This window comes from Myotis davidii, unplaced genomic scaffold, assembly GCF_000327345.1.
Source record: "Myotis davidii unplaced genomic scaffold, ASM32734v1 scaffold736, whole genome shotgun sequence".
NCBI classification, from domain to species: domain Eukaryota; kingdom Metazoa; phylum Chordata; class Mammalia; order Chiroptera; family Vespertilionidae; genus Myotis; species Myotis davidii.
In genome coordinates, this window is record NW_006287431.1 from 333,779 (window position 1) to 347,105 (window position 13,327).

The following is a 13,327-nucleotide window of genomic DNA, read 5'->3' on the forward strand; positions in this document are numbered from 1 at the left end:
AAGCTCCGCCCCTGCCTGTGGCCGCAGTCCGGCCCTTCCACTGGACTCCTATCCAACAGGTGGCCTAGGCCCTAGGCTATCAAAGTTTTGCCTCTAGTTCTACAGCCACACCCGTTCAGGCCCTGGCTGGAGCCTCGCCCTTTCCTATCAAGCCCCGCCCCACCCAAAGACTCGCCCCTGGTTCCGAGCTCCATTCCTTCCAAAGGCATTTGTTTGTTTGTTTGTTTGTTTTCCCTCACGACTCCGAGCTCCAGGCTCTGGACTGGAGTGAATCTCCAGCTCTATCAGAACCCCATCCTGCGCGATGAAGCCCCACCCAAGCCCAGAAATACAACCGTAACCCACACAAGCCACACACATACAAGAGTTCTGTCGGGTCCCCCACGCCCACGACCAAGGCATCCCCTTCCGATGACAGCCACACCCTCATCCACAGGCCCCTCCACAGAGTTCTGCTGTTTTAGAGCCATTGCCCCCCTGCGACTGCACTGGCCCGGTCCAACAGAGCCCCGCCCAAGCCCGGAGTCCCGCCCAGCCAGGGCCCTCACCTTCATCAAAACCCATGGTTCCAGGACGCCTCCAGGTTCCTCACAACCAAGCCCCGCCCTGTGCCAGAGCCTCGCCGCCCGAGTGCAGGCGCTCTCACCGACCTGCGCCTTCCGGGACGCTCCACCCATCCCTTAGCCAGGCCCCGTCCTAGCCCAGCCAGAGACCCCAGGGCCAACCCCCTCTCCCCAGCCCCCCTCGCCCCCTCACCAGCTGCTCCCCGGACAGCACTTCCAGGAGTCTCGTGAGCACGAAGCCGTCCCGGAGGTCGGCATAGAGGTCCCCGATGTGGCAGCCAACGCGGGCGAGGTGAGAGTTCACCCACTTGGTGAAAGTTTTCTTCTGCACGGCTTCCCGTTCATCTGAAGGACAAGCACTGATGAGCCCCGTCTCCCCGAGGAACCTCCCCAGGATCCCCACTTCCAGCTTCACCCCAAGCCCCCACCGCCCACTGTTCAGGCCCAGCTCTCCAAAACTATAAGGTCTTTTCGCAGTCGGCTCCTCCTCCCTGGGCGGCTGCCCACCTTTAGACAGCCTCCTTTGTCTTTTCAAGTTTTCCTGAGATCCCTCTCCCTTCCTCTCTGAAATAAATAAAAATATTTTTTAAAAAAGGTCAGCCCACCTGGCTCAGTGGTTGAGCATTGACCTATGAACCAGGTCACGGTTGGATTCCCGTCAGGGCACATGCCCCTGTGGGGGGCTCCGATCCCCAGTGTGGGGCACGCAGCTGATCAATGATTCTCTCTCATCATTGATGTTTCTATCTCTCTCTCCCTCTCCCTTCCTCTCTAAAACAAATAAAACTATACTTAAAGTTTTCCTGAGATATCACAGCCACAAGAAGCCTTCCCTGTTTTCTATCCCAGTTGGCTCTGTTCATTCAATAAATATTTGAGCGCCTACCATGTGTCCCCCACTGTTCTAGGCTCTGAATAAGGCAGAGTCCTCTGTCACAGAGCTCCATGTAGTTGGGGCACAGATAACATACTAGGGAGCCATGGAGGTGCCCCGGGGGGAGGGACAAGATGACAGCTGTGTTTCCGGGATATCTCAGGCTGCTGTCTGGGAGAGGGGGGGGGTCACAGAGGGCAAGAATGGCAGCCAGGAGACCAGGGAGGTGACTGGGGAAGGGACTCAGGACAGAGAGGTCCAAGCTGGAGGAGGGCAGAGCTGCGGGAATGTGAGAAGAGGGCAGATTGGAGTAGAGATGGAAAAGCAAAACCTGGCAACTGACAGGCTGTGGGGAAGGAAGAGGAAGGACTGTGCTACACTGAATGCTCCCTGAGGGCAGGAACCCTGTCTCCCACTCCCTAGCAACTGGACTGCCAGCTAGACACTGCATATCCCACCTCCTTAGGGTGAGGAAGAGGAGGGTGACTACAGAGGATAGAGTGAAAAAACAAAATGGACTCACCATAGCCAAGCTAACAAAATTACTTAAATCAGAATGGGCTGAAACGTGAGGAATAGATTTATTTTACTTTAGCTAGCCTGAGGACTTAACTTTTGAACTTTTCAGCTGTGCATCAATGCCTGGGAATAGATACAAATCCTAGAGATAACCTTCCAAAGAATTTAGGAAAGAATGTTCATGAGAAGAACTTTGGGTGAAAATGATCATGTGTTCAGACACTTGACACCTGGCAGGCCCCCCTCTCAGCCAATCCAGAAGCTAGGAATGCAGGACGGATTCTTCTCAAGAATGCACTTTTCACTCAGCTTCCCTCTTTCCTTTGGAACACTCTGGGTCCTAGTAGTGTTGCCAGAATTGCAAATCTTTTTTAAAAAATATATTTTATTGATTTTTTACAGAGAGGAAGGGAGAGAGATAGAAAGTCAGAAACATCGATGAGAGAGAAACATCGATCAGCCGCCTCCTGCACGCCCCCCACTGGGGATGTGCCCGCAACCCAGGTACATGCCCTTGACCGGAATCGAACCTGGGACCTTTCAGTCCACAGGCTGATGCTCTATCCACTGAGCCAAACCGGTTTCGGCCAGAATTGCAAATCTTAAGATCCTTGAATAAAACTTGGTCATTTAATTTTAACAAGGCCTCCTGATTCCTTTACACTCAGGTGACACTAACGATGGGAGGGGAGGGGAGGAGTGTGTGCAACTGCTGCCTCCCTTGCTCACAAAGAGACGGTTTGGGAGTCTCCTGCTCATTTCTTAAACAATGGCTTTAGTATGAGCTACACATATTATAAAATTCACTCTTTTAAAGTGTAAAGTTAAAGTGTGGCTTTTAGTCTAGTTACAGAGTTGTGCAACCATCAGCACTGTCTAATATCAGAATATTTTCAACACCCCAAGAAGAGACCCTGTAACCATTAGCAGTCACTCCCCATTCACTCTTCTCTAGGTACCATTAATATATTTTCTCTGTTCTGGGCATGTTATATACATGGAAGCACACAATAGACGGTCTTTTGTGTGTCTGGCTTCTTTTACTTAGCATAATGTTTTCAAGGTTCATTGATGTTGTCACATGTATCAGTACTTTATTGCTTTTTCTGGCCAAATACCATTACATGTGTAGATATACTACCTTTTACTTATCTATTCATCAGTTAAGGGACATTCGGGTTGTTTCCACTTTTTGGCGATTATGAATAATGCTGCTATGAACATTCAGGTGCAAGTTTTTCTGTGGGCACGTTTTCAGTTTATCTTGAGTATATACCTGGGAGTGGAACGGCTTGATAATCTATCTTTACTCTTTTGAGGAACTGCCAAACTATTTTCCAAAGTGGCTGCACCGTTATACATTCCCACCAGCAATGTATGGGGGTTCCAATTTCCTCACATCCTCGCCACCGCTTGTTATTTCCTAGGTATTATTATTATTATTATTATTATTAATGCCATCCTAGTGGGTATAAAATGGTGTCTCGATATGGTTTTGATTTGCACTTCCCTAATGATTAATGATGTTGAGCATCTTTTCACATGCTTATTGGCCAATTGTATTTCTTTGGAGAAATATCTATGCAAAGCTTTGCCCATTTTATTTATTTATTTATTTATTAAACTTCTTTTTAAATTTATTTTTTAAAATATATTTCTTTATTGATTTCAGAGAGGAAGGGAGAAGGAGAGAGAGATAGAAACATCGATGAGAGAGAATCATTGATCGGCCGCCTCCTGCACACCCCCTACTGGGGATCGAGCCCACAACCCAGGCACGTGCCCTTGGCTGGCATCGAACCTGGGACCCCCCGGTCCGCAGGCTGACACTCTATCCACTGAGCCAAGCCAGCTAGGGCAGCTCTGCCCATTTTTAATTGGGTTATTTGTCTTTTTATCATCTGTACTCCCTTTGCTACTTTCTGTGAACCTATAATTATTTTATAATTTGAAGTTTTATCAAAAAAAGAACCTGCTGCCTGCCCTTCATTCCTCTTCCCCTGATTCCCACAGGCTTGAACACCAAGGTCCAGAGAGCACAGGGTGGAAGAAAGAACCTGGGACCCACATTGGCTGCTTGGAACAGCGCCTCTCTGCCAGTGAGGCTGCTCATCGGGGGACTATGCAGGAGGGAGAAATGAGCTTCTAACTCCTTTAAGCCACTGTATTGCTTGGGTCTCTTTGTTACAGCAGCTTAGCCTATACAGATATTATTCACATTTTGTTACCAAGTAATTTAGTGGTCACACTTTTAAGATCACGTATGAGGAAGTGATGACAGAAAAAGACGAAGAATTGGATGTTTGGTTATTCTGCTTTTGAACGCTGATGCCCAGGCCCACAGCAGATTTGGCCAATGCTGATGCCAAAACGGAACTTCAGTGCGTCCCCAGAGTGGTGCCAGAATGAGGAAACTGGATTCAGCCCTGCCGCCAGGAGAGGACCAGCTGTGTGGCTTCCAGAGGCCATCTCTCCTCTTTGGGCCTCCATATTCCCATTTGCAAATGAGGGATTTGGAATAGATCAGGGTTCCTTCAGTGGGTCCTGGGGAACCCTGGGTGTTTGGGGACTCATGCTTGGAGGACAAGGACCCAAGAGAACACTTTTTATTTTGTCATTTCACTTGATGAAATGACAAAATAAAGAAAATTAATAGGAACACATCCTGGACCACCTGGATGACGACTTCATAAAGGACCATGCAGTGAGAGTTCAATTTTTGTGATTACGATCTTATTAGCATGGAGCTGAGCTGACATGTCCAGAACCAAAATGCCCAGGGGACCAGGCAGGTCTGAAATGGGAAAACCAGGCCCTCCTCACAGGTTCAGCGCCCATGTGGGCCCTTGTCTGGAGTCTTAAAGATGGTGGCCCAGTGCTGCCATATCATGTGACATCATGAGGAGCCAAACATCTGTATTTTTTAAAGACAAAAACTCCCTGTTTTTAAATGTTGCAACTGATTTACAGTTTTGTGGGGTTTTTTTTTAAAGTATATTTTATTGATTTTTTACAGAGAGGAAGGGAGAGGGACAGAGAGTTAGAAACATCGATCAGCTGCCTCTTGCACACCTCCTACTGGGGATGTGCCCGCAACCAAGGTACATGCCCTTGGCCGGAATCAAACCTGGGAGCTTTTAGTCCACAGGCTGACGCTCTATCCACTGAACCAAACCGACTAGGGCTGATTTATGTTTTTATAAAACACAGTAGGGGTGAAACCAAATATGTCCCTGAGTGCACTTCCAACCTATGATGACACGGAGTGTTTGCCATCAGTGAGTGTGTCTTCCATTGCCCTTCCAGTGCCCCCACCACTTTTCCGCACCTGCTCTGTGTGGACTGTGTGACTGGGCCCCCAGCCCTCTAAGGCCTCAGACTTTCTGTTGGGTTTAGACAGCAGATGAGAGGAGAGAAGAAAGGCCTCCCTGCATGACCAGCTTCTGGCAGAATCTGGCTCCTCTCCTGCATCCCCTGCTCCTACTGGGGAGGCCTGTTTCCCACCTCACCACTGCCTGCCTAGCCCCAGCCCCTGGGGGTCTCCACTGCCCACACCGCTGTAAATGGCCCTTCATTAAACTCTCCTCTGTTTTATCCCTTTGAGGGGGCCATTGGCCTCTTGCCAGGATCTAGCTGGCACAGGTACCTCTGGGCTGTCAAGACTCTGAGTCAAATCACAATTGTCCTATCTCTGCCATGTGCTCATATTGAGTTATCATTCATATGCTCTTCTCCACTGTGGCAATCACCAACCACAAGTGAGATACATTTCCTTAGAATGAGACTTTAATTTATTCATATCTTTAATATATTGACACTTCCATGGAGCAGAGGGAGAACTCCTTTATCCATTACTGGTTAAGGAGAAAGGATGCAGAGAGACTTAATATGTAAGTGGTATGTTTTGATATTAGTCTGGGAATAGTTAGGAAGCTGGAGAATACCATGAATATTGGTGGAAATATGGAATATCATAATCCTCATGCCTGCTGGTGCAAGTTATAGACTGGGGCATCCATTCTGAAAACAACCAGTCCAATTAAACATGTGTACACGCCCATGACCCAGCAATTCTTTCCCCTATATGTCCCCAAAACTTTTTCACACTGGCTCATAGCACATAGAAGGATGTTCAGTGACGTGCTATGTGGGGATTGGGTAGCAAGGAGCTGGGTCAGGGATGGAGACCGCCTGGTTGTCCATCACTGGGAAGGGATGGGTCAAATATGATGAATACACACCCAGGACTTCATGCACCAGTGAGAAGCAACAGATTAGATGTACACAGAGCCACATGGATGAGTCTTAAGACATTGCTGAATGAGAAAATCATGCAAAAAAATGCAATCTAGAATATGACAAAACTTGTATCAGTCAGCAACACCTGCACCCACAAACCCATACAATATAGGGCTCCCAGGTTTATGACAAAGTGACACTGACGTTCAGGAGGGGAAGGAAAGTCTTTTCAATAAGTGGAGCTGAGTCAACTGGATATCCATGTGGGTGGGGGGACCTGACCCACACACACTGTACACAATATATATAATAAATGTCATTTGGGCTATAAATCTAAATGTGAGAGGAATACAACAAGGCTTTTAGAAGAAAACATCAAATAATATCTCCACGGTCTTGGAGTAGGCAAATATTTCTTAAAGAAGACACAAAATGCTAGCCATCTGGAAAATAATTATTAAATTAGACTATATATAAGTTAAGAAATTCTGTTTACCAAAAGGCACCATTTAGCAAATGAAAAGATGAGCCACAGAGTGGGTAGAAAATATTCACAACACATACATATGACAAAGGACTTGGCCCCAGAATATATAAGAACTCCTGAAAAGCAATCCAAAAAAGGCAGGAAAATAGGCACTTCCCAGGATATCCAAATAGTCAACAAACATATGAAAAGGTGCTCCACCTCATTAGTTGTTATTCGTCATCAGTAAAATGCAAATTAAAGCCACAATAGAATGCACACCCACCAGAATGGCTAAAATGAAAAAGAATGACCATAGCAAGGTTTGGTTGGTTGTACACTTATACACTGCTGAGGGGAATGTAAAATGCTACAAACTGGCACTGTTTGTACCGAAGTTAGATATACACCTATCCTATGATCCAACAATGTCACTCCGTGGTGGGTCTAAGCCATCCAGAAATGAGAGGTCTGCCCACCAAACACATGTACTAGGAAGTTGAAAGCAGCAATAGCTTTATTGGGAATACTTTGTAATACTAGCAATTGCTAGTTTGCAAGAGTCCAGTTTGTGAGAGCCCTAACCTAAAAGCAACCCAACTGCTCATCAACAGGAGAGGCTACAGCTTAGCCACACTGTGGCACACTGTACAGCGATGAAGGAACACCTACATGTACAGGCGGAAGTGGGTGAATCTTACAAGCAGAGTGTTGAGTGGCTGAAGCCAGACACAAAACAGTGCATGCTGCATGATTCCGTTTATGTGGAGCTCAAAAACTAGCAAAAGGAATGTGCACTGTTGGAAGTGAGGAACAGATTTTATTCTTGAGATGCAGGGATAGAGAGGTGGCCAGGGTGGGGCTTGTCTGGGCTGCCATATTCTGTATCCTTATCTGCTGGCTGGTTACAAGATGGTGCTCATTTGTGGAAATGCTGGACACCCATGATCGACCAGCCTTTCTGTGTGCACGTAATACTTCAACAAAGAGGTAAAATATATGTCTGCACACACACTAATTAGCAATGCACCTTTTGAAAGATCATCCACATGGGAAGGAAAAGATGTGCATTACAAACTATTAGAATGGGTCCAGCTGGCGTGGCTCAGTGATTGACAGTCAACCTATGAACCAGGAGGTCACAGGTTGATTCCCGGTCAGGGCACATGCCCGGGTTGCAAGCTCAATCCCCAGTGTGGGGCATGCAGGAGGCAGGCAATCAATGATTCTCTCTCATCGTTGATGTTTCTGTCTCTCCCTCTTCCTTCCTCTCTGAAATCAAGAAAAAAATATTTTTTTAAAATTATTAGAATGGTCACCTACAGGGGAGAAGGCATTGATGTGAGATATGGGAATAAAAGAGAGTAAATGAATAGAGAAAGAGGAGAGGGGCCTCACACAGATGATAATGGCAATGGGCCACAACAGTGGAGAGTGATTAAGGGAACTCTCTGAGCAACAGGTCCAGACAATTTTTTTCTTTCTTTTCAAATTTATTTTTATTATTGACACTATTACAGATGTCCTCATTTCAGACAATTTCTTAGATGTCTTCATGCTATATATGTTATGGAGGACTCTGCTCAAAGGTTTGGCCTTAGTGTGAATAGAGAAAACTACGAGAGAAGCAGGCAAAGGGATGCAAATGGAAATGTATCCTAGAGTCTAGGTCATATTAGCATTTGAGCAGCAACAAGTTTTCACAGAATAGTAGCATCGCCAAGGTACTGTTAATGTGAATGTTACTGGTTTTGTGGTTTTGGTCTGGAGTCTGATATCATGTGTTTTAGTTGTAGGGAACTGTAGGTATAAGAGATAGAAACAGAATTATGTGTTTGTGTGCATTTAAGAAACTACAGTTACAATAATTTAAGTAGACACAGGGAATGTGTGAGAAATATTTTTTCTTACAGGGGATGTCTACATTTCTCTGGACTGGCTGCTGCCTGAGGTCCAGCACTGATGTTCTGTGAGTCAATCATCCTAAGGTTTGAAAAGTCCTTGATCTTCATGTTACCACATCCCACCCCTGCTTAAAATCTTACCATTGCTCCCTGGCGTCCTCACACCCTTCACTGTGGCCTACAAGGCCCTTCAATATGTGGCTCCTCTCCCATCATTTGCTCACCATCTGTACCCCCTCACTCAAGTCGCTTACAACTTCTGGAGATCTTGCATACGCTGTTCCCTCTGCCTGGAATAATCTTGCACTCTCTACCCAAAGTTCACTACTCTTTATCCTTCAGGCCTCAGTTTAGACATCTCCTCCTCCTCCAGGAAGCATTCCTGGACTCTCCGGACTGAAGCCGGCACCTCATTTGGGCTCCTACAGCCCCCGGGCTTCCCATCACAGCCCTGTGCTGTGCCTCCCCCATCTGGCCCTAACCCCTCTGGGTCATCACTATCTGGCTGGATCTAACTCTACCACTGGACTGGGAGCCCTATAGGGCAGGACCAGAGCTGGCGCAGTCACCATTATGTTCCTCATATTGTCCAACAGAGGTCAGGCACAGAGCAGGCACTGAATAAATATTTTGTGGATGAAATAATAAGTTCTGAAATTCTAAGATGATATGTTTTTAAGTGTCTAAGAATCTAAAGGTATGATTTTAAGTTTTCATGAATATATGTTTAGAATCTAAACAGTGGTTCTCAACCTTCCTAATGCCGCGACCCTTTAATACAGTTCCTCATGTTGTGGCGACCCCCAATTTCATTGTTACAAATTGAACATAATTAAAGCATAGTGATTAATCACAAAAACAACATGTAATTATATATGTGTTTTCAAATGGTCTTAGACAACCCCTGTGAAAGGGTCGTTCGACCCCCAAAGGGGTTGTGACCCACAGGTTGAGAACCGCTGGTTTAGATCATTCTAGGTTCCAAAATCAGAGGAAGCTGGCAATCCATGGCTTGAATTTTGTTCAACGTTCTTTTTAATTGGGAAATTGCAGATAAACATCAAAGCTAACAACTTTGGGCCTGGTGCGAGCTGGTGTCCCGGGCATTTTTCGCTAGCTGACTACAGCCCCCAGTCCACTCACTCATCTATGTCACTTGTTTCCCCAGAGGCCTTTGAGTTTGACACCCTGCTCCACATACTTTAATTCTAAAGTTTCAAAAATCATAATATTGAAGATCCCATGATTGTCAAATGCTGAGTTACTAAAATTCTAAGATTCTGACTTCAAGGTTTCAAGGTTTTATGATTATAACAATATATATTTTATGTGTATAACAGTCCATGTTTCTGAGACGTTAACATCCCAAGGGTCAGAGGTGCTAAGGGTCTAATGTTTTCAAGGCTTACGATTTTGAAGTTACACATCTCTGAGGGTCTTTGCTTATAAGTTTTAAGGCTGATGATTAAACTCTTCTGAGGTCCTAAAGCCACGTGAATACACAGTCGTAAGGTTCAAGGGTCTACAATTCCGAAGGTCTAAGGTTCTAAGATTCTATCTATAATAGTAAAAGCATAATATGCAAATCGACCGAATGGCCAAACCGTCCGACGACCACGCAATGACACGCACTGGCACCAGGCCAGCCAAGGCCGGTGCAATGCAATTGGTCAGGGGGGCCCACCATCACCTCACCATCACCCCGCAGAGGGAGGCCCAGGTCACAGACGGGTGGGCTACGGCGGGTGGGCAGGGCCTCCCTCTGCAGGCGACCAACCACAGAGCCCTGGCCCTGCAGAAGGAGGCCCAGGCTACCTGGCCGGTGGCGTTGCAGGGGGTGGGTGGGGCCCCCCTCTGTGGGGCAATTGATCATGGGGCTCCCAGACTCCAAGAGGGCACAGGCCGGCTGAGGGACCCCCTCTCCCCCCATCCCCCACCAAGTGCATGAATTTTGTGCACTGGGCCTCTAGTAACTCTATAATTCTCTGGGTTTTGTTTTTTTGTTCTAAAACATCGAAGTAGGTGACCAACACTCCAGTTGTCCCCGAGAGCTTCAGTGCTAAAGCAGGAAGGTTTGGTCATTCTTCTCAAAGTTCTCGGGATTCACATTTCTATTCAGAAATTCTATGTATATTAGAGCTTAGATGTCTAAGGGTCTGAGGTCCTAGGAGCCAATGATTAAAATCCTAAGGTCTGTGACTATAAAGTTTTGTTTACAAGAGTCTCCTCCACTTCTAAAAGTCTCAGTTTCAAAGCATCTCCGAATCTGACATTCTAAGGCCCTAAAACCTGGCATTTCAGCACTTCAGGATTCTAAGGACTTCCACGTTTCTGGGACTGTCCACGTCCCTAAGGACCTAAGACTGCACCGCTACATACAGCAGCCACAGGCCACATTTAAATCTAAACTAATAAAACTAAATAAAATTACAAATCCAGTTCATCAGGAGGCACTGGCCACATTTTAAGTGCTCATAACTGCAAGTACTAGTGCTTAGCATATTGGACACCCCAGACAGAGAACATTTTCCCATCATCATGGGAAGTTCGGCTGGACAGTGCTGGTCTAAAGATTCAAGTTCTAAGTGTCTATAACTGTCTTCCCATCCTCCAGGCCATCTAGGAGCAGACATTGAGGCATGCAGACAACACCCCAGCAGCCCCCTCCCTCTCTTCCCCCACCCGGTCCTCTTCCAGGTACCTGCCAAGGCCTTGATCCGGGAGCACTCGAAGAGTGAGGGGGCCGTGGGCTGCTCCCGCTCCCAGCCCCGGTCTGGGCTCTCCCAGCGGGCTGCGGGGTTGTTGTTGTTCGAGGCCGGCAGGCCTTCCATGTTGTCCACTTCCCCTGGTACCTGGGCCATCCGGGAGGGCGAGGCCTGGGGATGGGCAGAGGGAGGTTAGGGCTGCAAGCAGGGCCTGAGCTCAGAGATCCCACTTCCAACACTGACTGGCTGTAGTCCTGTCCCCTCTGTCGTCCTCAGTTTCCCTGTCGTTAAAGTGGCCATAATAATAATGACCATAATGCTCACCCTGACCACACCAGAGGGCTATGGTGAAGCACCTGGGTAAGCGGGCACAGGGTAGGGGCCTGGCAAATTGTCACTGTTGTTGTTGGTAGAATGATAACACTGTTATCAATAGAACTCTATAATGCAGTAATAACAAACCTTTATTGAGTACTTGCACTGTACTCAGTACTTTATGTGCATTATCTTATTTAATTCCCACAAATTCCCTAAAGATAGGCTATTGTTAGGCCTATTTATTATACAGAGGAGGAAACTGAGACACAGAGGGGTTAATTCACTTGCCCGTGGTCATTGCACCAATGGCTCCAACTCTTCCTTATAGCCACACCCTTTGTCCTAGAACCTTTCAGTGTTCTCCTGCGGTGGCAATGGGAGGGGTGGAGGAGTGAGGTGGGGGCATGCCCCACCCATTCACTCTGGGTTTGGCCACATGGCTTCGATGAACAGATTTAGGTGGAGGTGCGGGTGAGTTCTGACCCTAGGACTCAAGAGACCTTGCGTGTTTTTACTTGTGCTTGACTATGGCCATGAGAAAAGCACTGCAAGGCACTAGGGCCAAAGCCCCAGGTGTTCCAGCCAAACCAGCAAGAGCAGCCAACAGTCAACAGCCCCCTCCCCACCCTAACACGTGAATAAGCCAGATGAGCCCAACCTAAGTCACTGCCCTCAGATTCCGTGGCTACATAAAGGCTTACGAGTTTTACCACACGGAGTTGGAGGGTGGTTTCTTATGCAGCATTATTGTGGCAACAGCTAGCTGACATCTCGCCTGACTGGAGCTGTGTTCTAGAACACTGCCAGATCACAAATACGAAATTCAAGGGGGTGGGGTACGTCAGACACACCTCCTCTACCATCTGGGACCCCAGGCTTGATTCCAGCACTAAGAAAGGAGGGAACAGTGGCCAAGCCACTAGATTTTAGGAAAGCAGGTCTAGGTCTTAGTCAGTGCAGTGGAGATTGTCTCTTTTGATGGACACTCAAAACCCCATTGTTATTCTCCCCTTCTTCCATGGGAAGCTGGCACATGGCCCCTTACCACCTGTGTGCCCTTGGCTAAATCACTTCCCCTCTCGGCCTCCATTTGTCCATCTGTAAAAGGGTAATTACAATGGTACCCATTTCCCAGGGGTGTTTGAAGATGAAATTGGTTAATGATGCAGGAAGCAGGCGAGCATGGTCCTTGCTAATAGTTTCATTCTCTGGTCACATAGCAAATCAAAGTGCCTGTGCTGGAGTCAGGCAGAAATGAGTTCAAGTCCGGCTTTATTCTTGCTGCATCTTTAACCCAGTATCTTTAGTTTGGCCTCTCTGGGCCTCAGTTTCTCTCCCTGTTACACAGTGAACATAATTGTTTCCATTTCGGGATGGGGAGGCACTTCACACTTCGTGAGCTCTCAGGCCGCCCGGAGCAGTCCCGGAGCAGCCCTGGCCATGACGCGATTGAATGGAGACAGAAGGTGGTGGGGGTGGAGGATGGGAGGGAGTGTCCTGTGGCCGCAGCAAAGGCTGGCGGGGCGCAAGGCTGAAGGTGGGAGCAGATGCTGTCACCTTTCAGCGGCCGCGCCTCTCTCTCTGCAGTCTCGCCGCCGTTCCCCCGGAGGAGGGCCTGGAAGGACAAGGCCTGGGTGGGAGACCCACGCGCGGCGCGGGGGCTGCGCGAGGTGGGGAGGTGCGGGTTCGTTCTGCCCTCGACCCTTCGCCTCCCCCCAGCCAGGGAGACCCTGAGGGCT

The 13,327-nt window shown here is 47.6% G+C and overlaps 1 protein-coding gene across 1 annotated transcript in view; it reads right to left on the bottom strand.

Annotated features, from left to right (window-relative positions):
- The window catches only part of SPTBN4 (spectrin beta, non-erythrocytic 4), a 75,984-nt gene extending 64,523 nt beyond the window's left edge, over positions 1-11,461 (bottom strand). Inside the window, 2 exon segments of the mRNA XM_015560940.1 lie at positions 757-908; positions 11,267-11,461. Of these exon segments, the coding sequence (XP_015416426.1) occupies positions 757-908; positions 11,267-11,426 (312 nt within the window). The 5' untranslated portion in view covers positions 11,427-11,461.
- Between the last annotated feature and the right edge of the window lie 1,866 nt (positions 11,462-13,327).